The sequence below is a fragment of the Antechinus flavipes genome, chromosome 2 (assembly GCF_016432865.1).
Source record: "Antechinus flavipes isolate AdamAnt ecotype Samford, QLD, Australia chromosome 2, AdamAnt_v2, whole genome shotgun sequence".
Taxonomy (NCBI): domain Eukaryota; kingdom Metazoa; phylum Chordata; class Mammalia; order Dasyuromorphia; family Dasyuridae; genus Antechinus; species Antechinus flavipes.
The window spans coordinates 559,001,962-559,022,947 of record NC_067399.1 but is presented as its reverse complement, the minus strand read 5'-3'; the positions used below and the strand labels follow the sequence as shown (position 1 = coordinate 559,022,947).

At 34.6% G+C, this 20,986-nt stretch overlaps 1 protein-coding gene across 1 annotated transcript; it reads right to left on the bottom strand.

The window, feature by feature from the left end:
- Nucleotides 1-426: 426 nt before the first annotated feature.
- Nucleotides 427-1,663, bottom strand: LOC127547127 (regulator of G-protein signaling 19-like). The gene has a single exon (XM_051973956.1). The coding sequence runs from the start codon at nucleotides 1,148-1,150 to the stop codon at nucleotides 506-508; it is 645 nt and encodes a 214-aa protein (XP_051829916.1). The 5' UTR covers nucleotides 1,151-1,663; the 3' UTR covers nucleotides 427-505.
- Between the last annotated feature and the right edge of the window lie 19,323 nt (nucleotides 1,664-20,986).

Here is a 20,986-nt window from a genome sequence, read left to right as displayed (position 1 = left end):
AGTCATTTTATAAAGATATAGTATATACCTGAGAAATAAGTATATTTCTTTCTATTCCAATTAACTAATGGACAGAAGTCTATCCCATCTCCTCCCAGATATTCTACCATTTAAGGAGGTTACCCAGTGTATTCATATCATTATTTTCCACATGGCTGCTCTCATGAACTTTGTGATCTCCAGAAATTCATCAGCCTGAAACACGAAATTAGTTTTTTTTTTTTTTTTTTTTTTTGAAATGGGAGCTGTTATTATTAACAATAAGTCAGGCCTGAGGTTGTGAAGATAACTTGGTCCAATACTGTAGTACAAGTAGTGGGCAGTGACCTCAAGGGAAAGAGGGCGACTCTGTGTGGAAAAACTTGAGGTTTCTATAAGAGCGGGGGCAGGGGCCTAACTGCCCCCTTGGTCCCGTTTTCCAAAGTGGCCAGATCGTGTCCCTCTGGGTGCTGTTGAGCTAAGAGTCTAGGCTGCCCCCATCCTTCCGTGGGGAGGGGAGGCTGCCCTAGGACTCGGAGGAGGATCTCGAGGTGCTGAGGAGCAGGGCTTTGTAGAAAGCTGAGTTCAGGAAGCGAGGGTAGGAGTCCCTATGCATGAGGGTGTAGATCTGTAGCTGGGCATCATCAAATGTGTGGGATGATGGCTCTTGCATCTTTTTGTTGATGACCTCTCGTACCCTGGAGTCCAGGCTCACCTCTTTGGGAGAAAGGATGGAAATATAGTCCTCGTAGATAAGCCGAGCCTTCTCATCGATGGCTTGCTTGTTGCCTTCTCCCTTGAGCTCCTCACAGGCCAGCCAGAAGAGCATGTTCTCCTCGCTGTATTCTGTCCAGAGGAACTCTCGGAACACATTTCGGCCAGCAGGATTCTTCATTAGCTTGTCAAAAGACTTTGCCCAGCTTTGGACTTCCTCTTGGCTGGGCTTGGTGCAGCTTTCACAGTTGGGGATGGTCTCCAGTCTGGTCTCTCTAGAGGTCTTCCAAGCCCGCTGCCGGTCTTCATTCCATGAACAGCTGCAGCAGCAGCACCAGCAGAAGCAGCAGGGCCGGGAAGGAGCCAGAGGGGCTGGGTCATTTCGGGACATAGATGGGGGCCTATCTGCCTCCTCAGGCCCTGTATGCTGCTTCCCAGCCTCATCAGCTGTCGGCATGAATGGACTGTATTTGTCCCTATTGCTCCTTCCACTTTGGGTCTCAAAACGCCCACACTCTTTCTTTGCTTAGATGTTCTGTTTTTTGTCTTGCTGCAGCACCGCCACTCACAATTTTCATCCAGAATATGTTTTGCCAGACTTTATTTCTCTTTTTGATAGAGCTCCTGGGCTGATAGGTCAGAAGAATGCCATGTTATGTCTGGATTTCAGCAAGACATTTGATGAAGTCCTTCATCCATCTGGGCGTCCGCAACCCGGCCTGCGCTCTCTCCCCGTTTCAGGGGTCTCTCAGCCTTTCTTCTGGGTCCCTGTGTCTCGGGGTCCCTTGTACGTCCCTTAGTACCTCCGTCTGGGGTGCCTGCGTGTCTCTCAGCGGATCGGCGTCCGTCTGCTGCTCAGGGTGCGTCCCCCGATCTCTCAGGATTACTTAGCGTCGCTCAGTCTCGGAGTCTCAGGATCTCGGGATCCCGGGCTCCCCGCGCAGCCGACAGATTCAGGCTCCGGAGTCGCCCCCGGGGTTGGGGAGGAGGAGGGTGGGGGGCTCACTGCCACGAAATTAGTTTTGTGACTCACATCTTCTCAGATCATTTCCCACCATATTTTAAGTCTTCCATCCATTGCCCTCCTTCTCTCTCTCTCTCTTCTCCTTTTTAGTTTATTTTTCCAGCCATTTTATATATGTGTCTACTCCTATCAAATTTTAAGTTTCATTAGAAACTCCATTCTTTGTATGCCCAGCAATTAGCAAAATGCCTAGCACATAGTATGTGCTTAGTAAATGTTTATGACTCAAACTCTGACTTTTCTAATATTCTATTTAGTTGCTTAACTTTTTTCTTGTTCATTTTTTGGTTTGATTTGTCTAATTCTGAAATGGGTAATTGAAGTTTCTCACAATAATATTTTGACAATTTCTCCTTGTACTTAATTTGTTTTAAATATTAAATAACATACTAGGGATCCTAAAATCAAAACACCAAGAAATATAGTGGCCAAATGCCAGAACTCTTAGACGAAGGAAAAAATACTGCAAGCAGCTAGAAAAACCCAATTCAAATACAGAGGAGCCACAATAAGGATTACCCAGGATCTAGCAGAATCCACATTAAAAGATTGAAGGACCTGGAATATGGTATTCCGAAAGGCTAAGGAACTTAGTATGCAACCAAAAATAACTTACCCAGCCAGAATGAACATCTTTTTCCAGGGAAGAAGATTGGCCATTCAACGAAATAAGGAAATTTCACCTATTTTTGATGAAAAAAACAGAACTTAACAAAAAGTTTGATCTACAAATATAGAACTCAAGAGAAACCTAAAAAGGTAAAAAAAAAATTTGGGAACTATATTTCTGCTATAAAGATGTATAAAGAATACATGTATACCTTGTTCTAGAAACTAGAGGTAGAAAGGATATTCTACCAGAAAAAGGGTAAAGTGGGGGTACTATGTCTCACGAAAAAACAAAGGAAACCTATTATATCTGAGAGAAAGAATGGCGGGGAATGAATATAGTGGGTATCTTACTGCCATCAAAATTGGCTTTAAGAGAAAAAATTCAGACATATTCAATTTATGGTGAAACTTCTCCCACCTCATTGAAAAGTGAGAAGGGAAAAGTGAAAAGGGAAGGAATAAGCTAAGTGGAAGGGAATACAGAAACGGTGAAGGAAAGGAGTAAGATAGGGGGAGGAACTTTAAGGTGAGGGGGAGGGATACTAAAAAGAAAGGGTTATGAGAAGCAAGTGGTGCTCACAAGCTTAATACTGGGAAGGGGGGAAAGGGGGAAAGAAGGGAGAAAAGCATAAACAGGGGTTAACAAGATGGCAAGTAATACAGAATGGGTCATTTTAACCATAAACGTGAATGGGATAAACTCCCCCATAAAGAGGAAGCAGTTAGCAGAATGGATTTAAAAGCCAGAATCCTACAATATGTTGTTTACAGGAAACACAACTGAAGCAGGGAGATACATGCAGAGTAAAGGTAAAAGGCTGGAGCAAAATCTACTATGCTTCAGGGGAAGTCAAAAAAGCAAGGGTAGCCATCGTGATCTCAGATCAAGCAAAAGCAAAAATTAATCTAATTAAAAGAGATAAAGAAGGGCACTATATCTTGCTAAAGGGTAGCATAGATAATAAAGCAATATCAATATTAAATATATATGCACCAAGTGGTGTAACATCGACAGTCTTAAAAGAGAAATTAAGAGAGCTGCAAGAAGAAATAGACAGAAAACTATAATAGTGGGAGATCTCAGCCTTGCACTCTCAGAATTAGATAAATCAAACCACAAAATAAATAAGAAAGAAGTCAAAGAGGTAAATAGAATACTAGAAAAGTTAGATATGATATATCTCTGAAGAAAACTAAATGGAGACAGAAAGGAGTACTTTCTTTTCAGCAGTTCATGGAACCTATACAAAAATTGACCATATATTAAAATGTAAAAACCTCAAACTCAAATGCAGTAAAGCAGAAATAGTAAATGCATCCTTTTCAGACCACGATGCAATGAAAATTACATTCAACAAAAAGCCAGGGGAAAATAGACCAAAAAATAATTGGAAACTAAATAATCTCATACTAAAGAATGATTGGGTGAAACAGCAAATCATAGACATAATTAATAACTTCCATCAAGAAAATGACAATAATGAGACATCATACCAAAATGTATGGGATGCAGCCAAAGCAGTAATAAGGGGAAATTTCATATTTTGAGAGGTCTACTTGCATAAAATAGAGAAAGAGAAGGTCAATGAATTGGGATTGCAACTAAAAATGCTAGAAAAGGAACAAATTTAAAACAAATTTTAAAAAGTGTCAAACACTTAACTTGAAATTCAAAAAATAAAAGGAGAGATCAATAAAATTGAAAGTAAAAAACCTATTGAATTAATTAATAAAACTAAGAGTTGGTTCCATGAAAAAAAAAAAACCCAACAAAATAGACAAACCCTTAATAAATCTGATTAAAAAAGGAAAGAGGAAAAACAAATTGTTAGTCTTAAAAATGAAAAGGGAGAACTTGCCACTAATAAAGAGGAAATTAGAGCAATAATTAGGACTTACTTTGCCCAACTTTATCCCAATAAATTCAACAACTTAAATGAAATGAAAGAATACCTTCAAAAATATAGCTTGCCCAAACTAACAGAGGAAGAAGTAAATATCCTAAACAGTCCATCTCAGAAAAAGAAATAGAACAAGCTATTAACCAACTCCCCAGGACCAGATGGATTTACATGTGAATTTTACCAAACATTTAAAGAACAATTAACTCCATATAAACTATTTGAAAAAATAGGGATTGAAGGAGTCCTACCAAACTCCTTTTACGACACAGACATGGTACTGATACCTAAACTAGGTAGGCTGAAAACAGAGAAAGAAAATTATCGACCAATCTCCCTAATGAATATTGATGCTAAAATCTTAAATAAAATATTAACAAAAAGATTACAGAAAAGCATCCCCAGGATAATACACTATGACCAAGTAGGATTTATACCAGGAATGCAGGGCTGGTTCAATATTAAGAAAACTATTAGCATAATTGACTATATCAATAACCAACCAAACAGAAACCATATGATCATCTCAATAGATGCAGAAAAAGGATTTGATAAAATCCAACATCCATTCCTAATAAAAACACTTGAGAGTATAGGGATAAATGGACTTTTCCTTAAAATAGTCAGGAGCATATATTTAAAATCGTCAGTAAGCATCATATGCAATGGGGAAAACTGGAACCTTTCCCAGTAAGATCTGGAGTGAAGCAAGGTTGCCCACTATCACCATTATTATTCAATATTGTATTAGAAACACTAGCCTTTACAATAAGAGTTGAGAAAGAGATTAAAGGAATTAGAGTGGGTAATGAGGAAACCAAACTATCACTCTTTGCCCATGACATGATGGTGTACCTAGAGAACCCCAGAGATTCTACTAAAAAGCTATTAGAAATAATTCATAACTTTAGCAAAGTAGCAGGATACAAAATAAATTCCCATAAATGCTCAGCATTTTTATATATCACCAACAAAATCCAACAGCAAGAGATACAAAGAGAAATTCCATTCAAAATAACTGTTGACAGCATAAAATATTTGGGAATCTATCTACCAAAGGAAAGTCAGGAATTATATGAGCAAAATTACAAAAAAGTCTCCACACAAATAAAGTCAGACTTAAATAATTGGAAAAATATTAAGTGCTCTTGGATAGGCCGAGCGAATATAATAAAGATAACAATACTCCCTAAACTAATCTATTTATTTAGTGCTATACCAATCAGACTTCCAAGAAAATATTTTAATGATCTAGAAAAAATAACAACAAAATTCATATTGAACAATAAAAAGTCGAGAATCTCAAGGGAATTAATGAAAAAAAAATCAAATGAAGGTGACCTAGCTGTACCTGATCTAAAATTATATTATAAAGCAGCAGTCACCAAAACCATTTGGTATTGGCTAAGAAATAGATTAGTTGATCAGTGGAATAGGTTAGGTTCACAAGACAGAATAGTCAACTATAGCAATCTAGTGTTTGACAAACCCAAAGATCCTAACTTTTGGGATAAGAATTCATTATTTGATAAAAACTGCTGGGATAACTGGAAATTAGTATGGCAGAAATTAGGCATGGACCCACACTTAACACCGTATACCAAGATAAGATCAAATGATTTAGGCATAAAAAATGAGATTATAAGTAAATTAGAGGAACAAAGCATAGTTTATCTCTCAGATTTGTGGAGGAGAAAGAAATTTGTGACCAAAGATGAACTAGAGACCATTACTGACCACAAAATAGAAAATTTTGATTATATCAAATTAAAAAGCCTCTGTACAAACAAAACTAATGCAAACAAGATTAGAAGGGAAGCAACAAACTGGGAAAACATCTTCACAGTTAAAGGTTCTGATAAAGGCTTCATTTCCAAAATATATAGAGAATTGACTCAAATTTATAAGAAATCAAGCCATTCTCCAATTGATAAATGGTCAAAGGATATGAACAGACAATTTTCAGATGATGAAATTGAAACTATTACCACTCATATGAAAGAGTGTTCCAAATCACTATTGATCAGAGAAATGCAAATTAAGACAACTCTGAGATACCACTACACATCTGTCAGATTGTCTAAGATGACAGGAAAAATAATGTGAATGTTGGAGGAGATGCAGGAAAACTGGGACACTGATGCGTTGTTAGTGGAGTTGTGAATGAATCCAACCATTCTGGAGAACAATCTGGAATTATGCCCCAAAAGTTATCAAACTGTGCATACCCCTTGATCCAGCAGTTTTACTTCTGGGCTTATATCCCAAAGAAATAATAAAGGAGGGAAAGGGACCTGTATGTGCCAAAATGTTTGTGGCAGCCCTGTTTGTAGTGGCTAGAAACTGGAAATTGAATGGATGCCCATCAATTGGAGAATGGTTGAGTAAATTGTGTTATATGAATGTTATGGAATATTATTGTTCTGTAAGAAATGACCAGCAGGATGAATACAGAGAGGCTTGGAGAGACTTACATGAACTGATGCTAAGTAAAATGAGCAGAACCAGGAGATCATTATATACTTCAACAACGATACTGTATGAAGATGTATTCTGATGGAAGTGGATTTCTTTGACAAAGAGACCTAATTCTGTTTCAACTGATCAATGATGGATAGAAGCAGTTACACCCAAAGAAAGAACACTGGGAAATGAATGTAAACTATTTGCATTTTTGTTTTTCTTCCTGGGTTATTTTTACTTTCTGAATCCAATTCTCCCTGTGAAATAGGAGAACTGTTCGGTTCTGCATACATATATTGTATCTAGGATATACTGCAACATATTTAACATATATAGGACTGCTTGCCATCGAGGGGAGAGGGTAGAGGGAGGGAGGAGAAAAATTGGAACAGAAGTGAGTGCAAGTGATAATGTTGTAAAAAATTACCCTGGCATGGGTTCTGTCAATAAAAAGTTATTATAAAATAAAAAAAATCATAAAAAATACTATTTGCCACAATGTGTGTCAAACAATGCTAATAATTTAATATTTGTAATATTTTTCAACATAATATTTATCTCTATTAATCAAGTCTGCTTTTGATGTTTTCTTGAATGATATCACATTTGCTATATGTAATCCTTTTTTGAGTTTAGCTGAAGCATAGTAGATAATGGTCCAACATTTTCATTTTAAACTATTTAATTTTTTACTTTTAAATATGTTTTATGTAAATAATGTAATTCCTTGTTGCATTCTACTATCCTCTTCCATTTTATAGATGACTTCATAATATTCATTTAAGAAAAAATAATTTGAACCTGATTTTACTCTTGTAAAAAAAAATTGCAATCTTGCCCCGATTGTTAGCTATCTATTCTAATTCCTGCTTGCTAGTTGAAAGATTATTTACATTCAGAACAAAAATTAAAAAAAAAAACAGTTGGTCTCCTCCATGGTTTGAATTTCCTGTTGAGATTATTTTGCTTGAAGTTTCAGAAAGAATTGGTGTCTAAATCTGAGATGCCACACAAGTTAGAGTTACACAGTTGCTGATAACTGCTGTTCTTGTTTCTATGTTAGTGCCTGAGTTTAGGTTCAGGTGTGCTTTATTACTCTGATATGCAGTCCTTGGTTATTAGTCCTATGTGCCAGGTCCCTCCTCAGGCCATAAGATACCCGTAACTTACTTCTGGGGACACAGTATTAGAAAGTTTCCAACTAATTTATTTTTTATTGCTGAGTGGAAACATGTTTCTTTTCCTTAGCAGTAGGCTCCTGTTGAAAAGCTCTGTGTGGTACTTTCCTGGTTATATTTGTCCTCAATTCCTACACATCTACCTCTTTATGCTAACCCAGTCTTGCAAAATAATTTATTGCACTTCTCGAATTTCCTAATCATGACTAAAATCAAACTAAGTTTTTTATTCCAGTAGTGGAGAAAGAGAGTTGAGTAACACTGCTGAGATATATATGTATGTATGTATGTGTGTATGTATGTATATAATGTTCTCTCCTATATGATATATTATTTTAAAAGGAAAGTTTATACAACTTAAGAAATGACTAAGACATACCTATAATCAAGGCATCATTGAATTTTTAAGTGTGCTGATGGCCATCATTTTCTCTCCATTGACTTTTTACTTTCCTGCCAACTATATTTCTTTAGAGACTGTAATACTCCATGCTTCACAATCATATCAAATCACTAGAACAATGTGGGTGTTAAAGAGGTGGGACTTTCATAAACTGAAATGTCTGGGGTCATTAAAGCTCTGAGAAATTGCTCAAAAGTTATCTAGCCCACTCTCTTTCTCCTATTTGATTCTAAGGCCAGCTCATTAGTCAACTAATTGTGTATGTCCAAGGTACATAGAGTAATAGAAAAATTCCATGAGTTTCAACTTCAAGGTATCATCTTTATTTGTTTATTTATTTTTTCTTGGAGGGATACTTAACTTCAATTTTTTGAGTAATTATGATTAGTTTGCAAAGTCCTAGGTCCTAATGATACAATATTAGTGTACAGGTAAAATTAACATATGTATTTATATTTCAAAATAGAAATTGAACTTGGCAATGGAAAGATTCAAGTCAAATTAAATCAACAAGCAATTTTTAAGCCCACGCTATGGACTTACACTGTGTAGGGAACACAAATGCAATCAAAAAGGAAATTGGGGTCTGTGCTCAAGGAGGTCTCATTCTAATAGCACACACTTAGGTATATATGTATACAAACACACATATATTTATAGCTACATATATTTGTATATTCATATATACATATATAAATATGTGATACACATCTACATATATATTCTTACACATATCTGTGTGTGTGTGTGTGTGTGTGTGTGTGTGTGGTGGAAGGGAGAGGGACAGTCAGATGTATGGTGGCAAAGTATGGAGAGTTTGAAGCAGAGATGGGAGAAAGTTGAAGAAGGGCTTGCCCTTATCCCTCTTCAAAATATAGGCTTTGGAAGGAACTCATCAATAGGAGAAAAAAGCTATAGAGAGGGAAGAATATCTCAGGGTAAGAAGCCATGTTTCATAGTGAGAATTATTATATTAAGGTCATAAATACTGAGGGAACTTCCACAGCGAGATGGTAGCCAAGAAAGGATGACAGGTTCTGGAGGAAAATTTGAGAAGAGGAAAATCAAGGAAAGTTTAATGGTGGAAATGATACCTGATCTGGTAGGGAAGATCATATTGCTACCACAAAGAGCACTGCTACAAACATTTTCGCACATGCAGGTCTTTTTTCCCCTCCTTTCTAGGTCAAAGGGTATGCATAGTTTAACAGCCCTTTGTGCATAGTTCCAAATTGCTCTCTGGAATGGTTGGATTATTTCACAACTCCACCAACAATGCATTTGTGTCCTACAACAGGGAGTTTTTAATCAAAGGACTGACATGTTCAAACATGTGCCTCAAATTATTTTGGCAGCTGGATAGAGAGTGATGGCAGCAATAGAAAGGGTAGATTGGAGAAAGGACAGATTGGAAATAGGGGTGTTAATTATTAGACAATTCAGGTATGAAGAAATGAGACTCTGAGTGATGAATATACAAGTAGAGAGAACAGAACAAATAGATCTGAGAAAGGTGTGAGATAAAATCATGAATACTTTACTGGTATTTTGATGTTGGTGGTGAAGGAAAGTTAAAATTCAAAAATGGAAGTTTGCAAATCTGAATAACTGAGATGATAGCAAATCTTTGAGCAGGAAAAGAAAGTTCAGATGAGAGAAAGATTTAGGGAAACGAAAATAATTTCAGTTATGGAAATATTAAGTTTGTTGAACTAGCCAATAATTCAAATGGAGATATTCATCAGTCATCTGGAATTTAGGGAATAGAGTTCAGGAGATAAATTAGTACTGTATTTGCATAGCTTTAGTAATTGAATTAATAAAAGCAAATGAGATTGACAACAAAAGAGAATAAAAAAGTGTCTAGATATGAGCTTTGTGGGGTACTTATGCTTAAGGAATAAGAAATAGAAGCTGATTCAACAAAGGAGACTGAAGAGTAATCAACCTAGAAAAGATCTAGGAGATAGCTCTCAGGGATGCCAAGAGAAGAAAGGATGGCAAATCATGATATCAACAGCAAAAAAAGCCAAGTATAAGGACTGAGAATGACTCCGATTTAGAAAGTAAAAGGTCATTGGCAATCATTATAAGAACATTTTCAGTTCAGTGATAGGTTCAGATCTTGAGCTAATGAATACACAAGCAGAATAAGAAGAAATGGGAAGATTGGCAGTTTCAGTTAAGACAAACAATTCAATTAGAAGAAGAAGCACTGGGAGATAGAGAATGACAGGATGATTAGATATAGAAAAATCAAAGTTCAAGATCATGAGGGCAAAAGTTTTGAATGCATAGAGGAGTAGAGATGGGAGTAGAGGCATCTGATGAAGCAGAGACACAGTACTTGAGGGAACCCAAAATATGGAAATGCAAAAATCTTCTACAAAGAAATGGATGGTATCTTAAACTGTATCTTCAGGGCCTAATCCCAAGGAATCTTTCAAGTAATGTGTTTTGGCAGCAATCATCAAGAAGGAATTCTAATTCTTTCCATCTCTATGCTAGGGCATTTGCAGCCTTCTCTCCATTTCGCCTATAAATATCACCAGAAGCAATTGAGTTACCTGCTGGCTGAATTATCCTTTTTACAAGGCTCTTCCTACCTTTTTGAGTAAAGGTTTCCCTTATTAATTTTACCAGCCAGCATTCACTTAGCATTTGCTTTGAGGGATAATTGACAGGCAAGGTGACACCCGCTTGAAAGAGAGCCATAAATCAGAAATAATTTCCAAAATTGGCTGAGGGGCTGAAGTGTTGAATAGGCAAATACAGGTAAAAATCTCTTTATTAGGGATGACAGGAACAGCAAATGTCAGCGAAGTGTTTCCTAATGTACCAGACGAGATTAATTTTGTGGCCCTTTTTTAGGAGATTTTGTATTTGTGTGCTACTGTTCTCTAACAAGCCACTACATGCTATGTTCCATAGGTGAGAAAATGATATTGTTTCAATTTTAATTGAATGATCAATCTACTCCATAGGTAAAAAAAATTAGTCTCTTCCCCTAGACTTTCCTTATCTCAATTTAAAAAAATTCTTTGACTTATTATTATAATAATAATTTATGAGCATTTGATGAAGATAATAAGTTTTTTTAAGTCCAAATAAATTTTTAAGTACTAATATAATACCTTCTTTAGCTTTTAAGAGAAATTCAGCTTTCTTTGGAAAATTGAACTCTATTTTTACTGTTTTGCAACAGAATGGATGATTTCCATTCATTTAAGAAAAGAGAAAAAAATTAAATGCATTATATTGGGGGAAATGGTAAAAGGGAGAACACAAGCAGGACCACTGCAAACGACATTAGGTTTGATGTCACAGGGTTAAAATTTATCCATTGTTACTTAATAGTATGACTTAGGTGAGGCAAACAATTTAACCTTAGCTTCCTCATCTATAAAATGAAAAGATTTGATGAGATGTAAGATACCATCCAAATCTAAATGTATAATTACCAGTCCAAATGGAAGTATATAATCCTATTGCAAAATATGTTTCCATACACAGACAATTGCCCCTCAAAAAGAGGTTTGTTTATTTCTTGACCCCTCCACCAAAAAATCCCACCCCTCTATTTAAAGACATTCTATAAGTTATATCTGGTAATAGCAAAATGAAAGAACAGATAATAGGATGAAAATTATATGCCAGGAAAAGTTACATACCAATAAACTCTGAAAAGTCCAGGCTCTAAAACATCATATATTTCATCCTGGAAGTTGTTCTTTCTAACAATTCATTAAAGGGAATGGGACTTGAGAATTTTCTATGGTGTAGTGTACAAATAAAGTTTATTTTCAGAAAATCAAGGAAGGGGACATCTGCTAGCTGTCTCTGGAGACACATAATCCTTTGAGCTTTAGCAGATTCTTTTAAAGGTATTCCTGAGGGTAAGGCTCAAAGCGTATGTACAAATATTCAATCTAAGGCATAACAAAGGAAAAATGATCCTTTACATACAACCATCAAAATGGTAGCCATACAGATTGGGTTTTTTTGCCACTCTTGACTCTAACTCACCCGTTTGATGTTCTCTTTCCTTCCTCCATCCCACCTTCCTGTATAAACATCAATATGTAATTGAGAAGGTGTTTCAAAAACACTCTTATACCAAGAAAATATTGCTTGGATGCTGAGCAATGGTAAAAATGCAGAAGGAAAAACTTTGAAAGTTTAGGAGAGAGAAATTGCCTTTCGCTTCTAGGTATAAGAGAAAATTCAATCTTTAGGAGCTAGAAGGGAATGGTTGATTTAATTATATTAATTAGGTCTAATACAAATTTGCATATGGGCTGTCCAGGGAGGACTAACACCATTTGTGTGAAGGCTTGCCAAGCCCTTTTCAGAACAGTTCATCTACCTTTACTATCTATCTTTCACTTAACTTTCACTTGTGGGCCCAAGAAGCTACAGCATAAGCAATGGCTACAATCTGGTAAAATCATCTCAGTTAAACAAGGTAGAGAGTAACTGATAGGTCTCAAACCCATTGATGACTTCGAGGAATTATCTATCCCAAGCAAGTGAAGACTTCCCTTGGCAGAATGGGCAGATGAGAACAACTTGTTCCAAATACACATGAAGGCAACTAAAGCAGGCACTGTGGAGTATTTAAAGCTTGCTCAGACATCAAAAACATTAAAGTCATCCACTGCATCTCAGGCCATCACCAGTCATCCTTCCTTTTGTTTTGCCACTGACTCTGGAAGTGAGAATAAGGCTGACGACTTTGTACAACTATCTGTGCTTCACTTAAATCCAATTCATAAGCAGGTCAAGACATCATGCACTGATATCATGAGTCCTCTGAAAATGGACAAACAGAATCTTACATCTCCACAGTTATTTATATGTTGTAAGTTTTAGAGAAAATAAGGTCCTTGAGGGTAAATATTATTTAAAAAAAACTTCCTTTGTATCTCTACTATTTAGTATACTATCTGAGACATAGTGAACACTTATTTATTGACTTGATTAGAAAGATTTCCTAATCAGATATCAAGAGTAGCTAGATGTTATATTGAATGTTCCATTTTCAGTGTTTGTTCTTTATAATCATACTTAAAGTTGATCCTTCTACTACAGGACTAAAGATATAGGCAGAGGTAGTGATGGTTCAATTGAAATGATTCATTATTGTCTTCTCTGGGAAAAAATAGTATTCAATCTCTATGTCTACTAATTTGATACTTTCACCCAGATCAAATTATTGGAAAAATCTGATGCTCATAATGAATGACCCCAACCATACACAATCCAGACAAACTCAAACACAACACACACATACATTCTGAGAGTATGAACACTATTTTTTTATGTAGGTGTTTCTTTTCTTTATCAATTAAAACAATACATCATTTTCTTATTTAGTATATATTGTGAATATTTGAAATAGAAAGGAAGTAATTTTGGATATGAATTGACATCTACCTGTGATTGAATTAGATCAATTCACTTGTAGTGAGGATGATAAAAATAAATATGTCAGAGATATAACTAGTACTTTTTGTGCAGAGGATAAGTCCCCTCCCAATTGTGGCTCTAAGAACAATCTTTAATATTCATTTTCTTTTGAAGATAGTGGAGAGATGCTAGAATTTGAGATGGGGGTGACCACTGTATAAAGAAGTGAGTAGTGGAACTCAATCTAGTCTGTCATCTCCTAGCTTCCTATTTTAATTAATATTTTCCTTATGAAATATTAAACCATATTTTTCCATGGGAAGAGAGTGCCTTTCATTACTGACAAAGAATGAAAGATAGGGATATTGCCCAATAATTTCCCTATGTTGCAAGATTTTCCCAGAGGGAGATTTAAAGAATCATAGTTAATAAGTTTTACCTCTCTAATAATGGGGTTAATTTTGATAGAAGGCAAAGGAGGAGTCTTGTGTTGGAATAGAAGTATTTGGAAGAACCATTCATACAAGAGAGAGGGAAAGTGAGATTTGAAGAAGCAACTTGTATTTCTGATTCCTAGGTTTCCTGGGTGGAGGGCAAGACTATAGCACCCAAATCTGCATGTAGCCTAAGCATAGGAAAGAAGTCAAGTCCTAAGGGCTTTTCTCTACCCTCCTACTCAATGTGAGCTGGTGTCAATGGCAATAACATAAGGGATACATCAGAGATGTCTCATTGTAGCCCATGAAGAGCCAGCATTCTTAGAAAAACCTGTCCCTCCTCTTTTGGCTTGGAGAGAGTGTAAGTGTATGGTAGAGTAAGACAGAGAAGGGATCCAGTTACTGATATTACTGATATATATATATATATATATATATATATATATATTAGAAATGCCTCAGCCTTCTTCTGGAAAGCCTCTGCCTTACCCATTCCCAAGGGACTCTTCAAAATCTGACATTTTACAAGTACCCTAAATTTTCCCAAAGAATGGAGGGAGGGTACTAGGTTATGGTGCACTAGCCAAGGTATGACTGAAAAGACAAAGAATCCCTAATGTCTACTTAGCCTCTTGGCTTGATTCCTGAGAACATGGATAACCAGTTTGGAAGAGATAGTCCTATAAGTTCCAAATCTCTGGAGGGAGATGAAGTTTCAACAGCTTTACTGTAAAAGTGCTAGATTTCTAGTAAGAGAAATAGGTTTCTTTCTCAGATCTGAAATTATTTTTTGATCTCTGTTTTCTTTTCTGAAAGAAAGAGAATTGTTGACAAAGTGGTTAGTGAGGATTCTTCTGACTCCAATAATTTGCACTTCTATTAGATTTCAGGTCCATTTGATTCCAGCTCAGCTCAGCCCAAATCTCAATAAGCATTGAATGAGCATTCCTCTCTAACCTGGGGAAGTCACTTCCCTTCTCTTGAGATTGTTTCCAGTTCTGTATAATTAAGCATCTATTGTTCATTTAGGTTCATTTTGGTCTAACATGACTCTATGAGGGATTTATTGGAAATTGACTTTAAGTCCTTTTTAAAAATATCTTAACCTTAATGCATCTAGCTCTTTATTGTAGTGGTGATCACTCTTCCCTTATCATATTTTCCAAGTAATTAAGCTTTTTGGATGTTAAATGTAAACAAACAATTTATCTTAGCTTATAGTTCCCCAGAATAATTAGTTGAGATAAGGCAAAAAAGGCCCATTGAGGAAAAGAGGAGGTCATGGTGTATTGGAATGTTTATTTTCTCCATTGAGTAATGATAATTTCTACTTCTCCAAATGATAATCTTTTCATATTGCTTGTTTCAGTCCCAGTTTACATGTATAAGACAAGTATAAACATTTCTGGCTACTCTGAATAAATAACTAAACAAACAATTAATCCTTTAATCCAGACTTTAAAATAGAGGAACTATTTAAATTAACATCAATTCCTTTTTTCCATTAGAATCTATCACTAACACATTGGAAGATTGAGATAACTTCAAGAATCAGCACTTTGATTTCATGCAGAATGTACTTGGGCTGAATTTATGTGGTCAAAATATACCCTGGGTTTTCTTAATTCTTTGAAGTTCTTTTTCAGTTCTTTGAAGATTATTGCATAGTTACTTTGAGTTTATTTGGTGGTTCTAAATGCCATTTTTTCTAGAATTTCTCTCAAATAAAATACAAATAATAGTTTATGTCATTTGAATAATAACAATTGAATTTATATAGCATTTTAAAATTTACAAAATATTTTGCACCTGTTTTTATACTTGAGCCTCACAATATTGATGAGGTGTGTGACTATACCTGTAAGTTAGGTAAAGCAGAGATATTATCGCTGTTTTACAAATTAAAAAAAAATGAGAATCAGAAGTTTATGACTTTCCTATGATATAATATGACTAGAAGACTTTGAATCAAACCAAACAGGGGAAGCCTCCCTGATACCAAGTCTTCTATTTTTTCACTATGCTATTTTGACTATCAGATAATAACCACAGAAAATAGACATGTGGATATACTATAGTATTCAGTTTTCTTTTTAAAAATATTGCCCAGACAACTTTGACCCTTATAGTAAGTAAATTGTAAGTGTGAATGGATCTTCATTAGATCATGTTTTGTAGTTATAAATATTTCCTTATTTTCTAATTCTAAAATCACATAGTACTTTAATTTTCTTCATGTACATTCTTAGTATTCTCATTTATAGTAAGAGTTGGGAATTTCTTCTGTGATAACACTATAGCTAACTATTTCTAGAGAGAATATAACTTCTTGCTCCACTTTCTCTATAACACAAATTGTTATTTGGTGTTTACTGAACTCAAACACCCATCATAAGCATCTATTCCTTATCATTTACCCTCCCCTAATTCTTACAGTCCACTTTATGTCTCAACTCTAATCAATAACAACTCTATGCAACCACATCCCGACAGTAAAGATGTTGAAATTTCCTTAATAGCTCTTTTAAAAGGAGTTTTTAATTAATCCCATGCCTTTCTCTATGATTATCAACTTTATAGTGTGATGTCTGCACAGGAAGCTCCAAGACCTTTTGCCTTATGTCTGCAGACTCTTGGGTTACAAAAACAGTTTTTCATTTTTGTCACTGTTTCCCATTACTCCACTGATTAATCCTATAGTGTCTTTCCTTCTCTTGATTCTTCTGATGTTCTATGCATTCCAATTAATGGATTTGTTTTTCTTTCTACCTAAGAAATTGCTTTCTTTCTGTGTCCACTCTCATTGCTATTCTTTTTTGGCCTGAATAAGATAACTTTGATTCTTAGAATAAGGCTCTTTTCTCCCTATGGACCAACTAGCAATGCACAAAGGTATAAACAGAGACTATGTCCTCCATTTCAGGTAGTAGTCATATAAATACTTGCTATGGACTACAATGGAAGTGAGAATCTTTCAGTTAAAACATATCACAACCAACTTTGGGAGGGGGAAATAGAAAACCTATGCTTTACTAATAAATATTTCAAAACTAATGGCATCTTTCTATACCAAAAATGGCATGATCAACTCTGCATATCCAGGCAAAGGATATTATAGCACATTTCCTCCCATCAATTTCAAATTTTAGATAGCAGGCCTAGATGATTGCATTTTTGTAAATAAGGTCTTAAAGTTAATCATTCATCAAAGTCCAACTTTTCATAATATTGTTTTTCTTAGAACCTGCAAATATCCATCCTGTTTATCTCCTCAAACATAATCTCCTTATTTGGAAGATTCTAAAGAAATTTACATATACATTTTTCAGACTATCATGAGTCTACATGTTTAGATAGAAGATTAGATTTTTATTTAATAAAGTTACTATTTTCATTGTCCTTTCAAATAATTTTCATTATGGTAGAATGTATTAGAGACATCTTTCTCTCTCTCTTTCTCCTCTCTTTCTCTCTCTCTCTCTCTCTCTCTCTCTCTCTCTCTCTCTCGCTCTCTCTTTCTCTGTCTCTGAGTAGATATATAGATAATATATATTTACATATATGCGTATTTATTTATCCTTCATTTAAAATTTTTGAGTTCCAAATTCTTTCCATCCCTCTAACTATTCCCCTATACACTGAAAAGGCAAACAATACGAATCCCTTCAAACATGTAAAGTTATGCAAAATATATTTTTATTTAGTCAAGTTGCAAAAACAACAGAAACAAGGAATATAAAAAGAAATAAAATATGATTCAATCTGCACTCAAAATTCATCAGTTCTCTTTCTGTAAGTGGAGAGCATTTTTTACTGTGAATCCTTTAGAATTGTCATGGATCATTGTATTGATATCAGTATTTAACTCAGTTATCTTTCAGAATTATCATTATAATGTTGATGTTACTGTGTACAGTATGCACAGTATTCTCCTGGGTCAGCTCATTTCACTTTGTATCCATTTATAAAAGTCTTCTTAGCTTTTTCTGAAATGATCCTGCTCATGATTTTTTATAGTACAAATGTATTCCATCACAACCATATGCCACAACTTATTTAGCCATTCTCCAATTGATGGACATCCTCTTCATTTTTAATTATTTGTCACCACAAAAAGAACTTCTATAAATATTTTACATACACATTATTTTCCTTTGATCTGTTTTAGCTAAAGATCTAACATTGGCATTTTTGAGCCAAAGGGCGTCCACAGTTTTGTAGGCATAATTCCAAATTATTTTCCAGAATGGCTGGATTAGTTTACAATTCTATCAACAATGCATTAATGTATTTATTTTTCCATATTCCCTTTAGCATTTGACATTTACTTTTTCTGTCATGTAGCTAATCTGATAGGTATCTAAGATTTATTTCAATTTGCATTTCTCTAATTATTAGTGTTTTAGAGCATTTTTTCATATGCTTATAGATAACTGATTTGTTCTTCTGAAAACTGACTTTTCAAAATCTTTGGTCATTTATCAACTATGCTATGACTTAAAAAAAATTGGCTCTAGTTTCCATATATTTTAAAAACTTTGCTTTCCTTCTGCTTTTTACTGCATTGTTTTTGTGAAAATTTTTTATTTCATATAACTAAAATTATTCATTTTGCTTCTCTATTTCCTTTTGTTCATAAACATTTCCCTTATCCAAAAGTCTGATGGATCAGTTTTTCCATGTTCCTCTGATTTGTTTATGACATCACCATTTAAGTCTAAATTATGTGCATATTTATATATAGGTTCGACCAGATTGCTTTCTAGTTTTCCCAATAGTTTTGGTTACATAGTAAGTACTTGTCCAAAAAGGTTGGATCTTTGATCCAAACCAAATCAAACCAAAAAGGTTTATCAAACACATGATTAATATAGTTAACTATCTCAGCATATTGTATTCCTATTCTATTCTTATTCTCTATTTCTTAGCTAATATAAGTATTACTTCTTTATAATGTAGTTTGAAATATAATGCTATATTGCCTTCCTTTACAAGTATTTTCATTCATTACTTTGATATTTTAACCTTTTGTTCTGCTGGAAATACTTATAAAGAGGATTATAGACAAAGAGTTTGGTCAAATTCTATGTTAGCCATATGCTAAACACAAGGTTATAAGATTCTGTACTCTTGTCTCTCTATACAAATTATTTCCCCTAAAATAATGGAACTCATACATTTACAAAGTAAATAAACTGGTGGAAAAATTGTATAGTCAACTTTCTCTGGACCCTTTGAAGAGTTGTTTCAGGTCTATGGAATATGGGAAGTGCCTCCCCATTTGGTATGTGAGGTAAAAGGCAGCCATCATTCTGCAGTCATTTATTTGCCCTTCTTTTCCCCATAGGATCTCAACTGCAATCTGGAGGGAGACCATAAGACCCAAGAAAAAGAGCAACTGGAAGCAATTGAACATAAAGAACAGAATGAAATATTCAAACTGATTGAGCAAATCAATGAGCAAACTTTGAAAGTAGAACAGGAATATAGCAAATTCTTCTAACCCTTCTTCCAGAAATGGCCTAAATGCACCACCAAAATACCAAATTTCTGGAAGACATTTGTTAAGTAGTGCCTGTACTGATTTGTATTAAGTGGGGAGGAAGATGAAGGAGTACTGCATTAATTGACCAGAGTTAAAACGATAGTTTGAAGTCATTAATTCACATTATAAACTAGATTTTTATTTTGATGAGAAGGTTTCCTTCACAAAAAAGTTTTCTCTAAAGAGTTTTATTTTAAGGAGTTTCTGGATATATATATATATATATATATATATATATATATATATACACATAAGCATGTATACACACACATATACATATATATGTCTATGTAAGTTTTATATATATATTATGTTTTATGTATATATATATCTTTTTGTAGAATATGCTATTTGCAGTTTTAAGCTTTTCCCTTTTGCCTCAAACATATAATATTCTAAGTTTTTTTTCTCATGTTAATTGCATGATTTTCTGTGATTTTCTTAGTCATAATTATTTAATTTGATTTCATTGTTTTGTTACTGTTTACTTGTTTTTTTCTTTTGTCCTGAAAAAACTGGCTTTGGGGGTAACATTTCTTGGTGAGCTTAATATATCGTGTTATTTTCAAGTAGTGATCTGTGAGCTCTATTTTTCATCTTATGATCAGGTTACAAAATTCTGGAATTTTCTTTTAAAATTTTCTTTTAAAATTCTTTTAGAATGCCATCCATATTATTTGTTTTATAATGACTTGGATGGATCCCAAGAAATCCTAAATTATCTCTTCTCATTCTGTTTTTCAGGTAAGTTGTATTTGACAGTAGATAACTTACATCTTTTTCTTAATATTTCAGTAATGATTTTATTGTAGTATTATTTGTGATATCAAAGAAAATACTACATGGGTATACACACACACACACACTATATATATATATATATATATATACACATATACACACACACATATATGTATGTGCATATGTATTTATGTGTGTGTGTCTGTGTATACACAAGGAGTATTAGTACATTCACTGAAGCCTCCATAGCAGAGATGCAATAAAGTATGGATCAATTCTCTGCTGTTGTGCTAATTTTTGATTAACAATTAATACCGACAAAACACAAGTGCTTCATCAGCCAGCATCACACCATGTGCATGTAGAACCATTAGTTACAGCAAATGGAGAATTTTTGAATGCTGTGGATAAGTTTACTTACCAGAAGAAGTCATACAAGGACACTCTCAAGGTCTCTCTTTAAAAATTTAGAATTGATTATATGACATAGAAGACACTGGCACAGAACCCCCCAGCATGGTATGGCATCATCAGAAAAAGTATTGTGCTCTATGAGCAGAGCAGAATTGAATGATCTTGG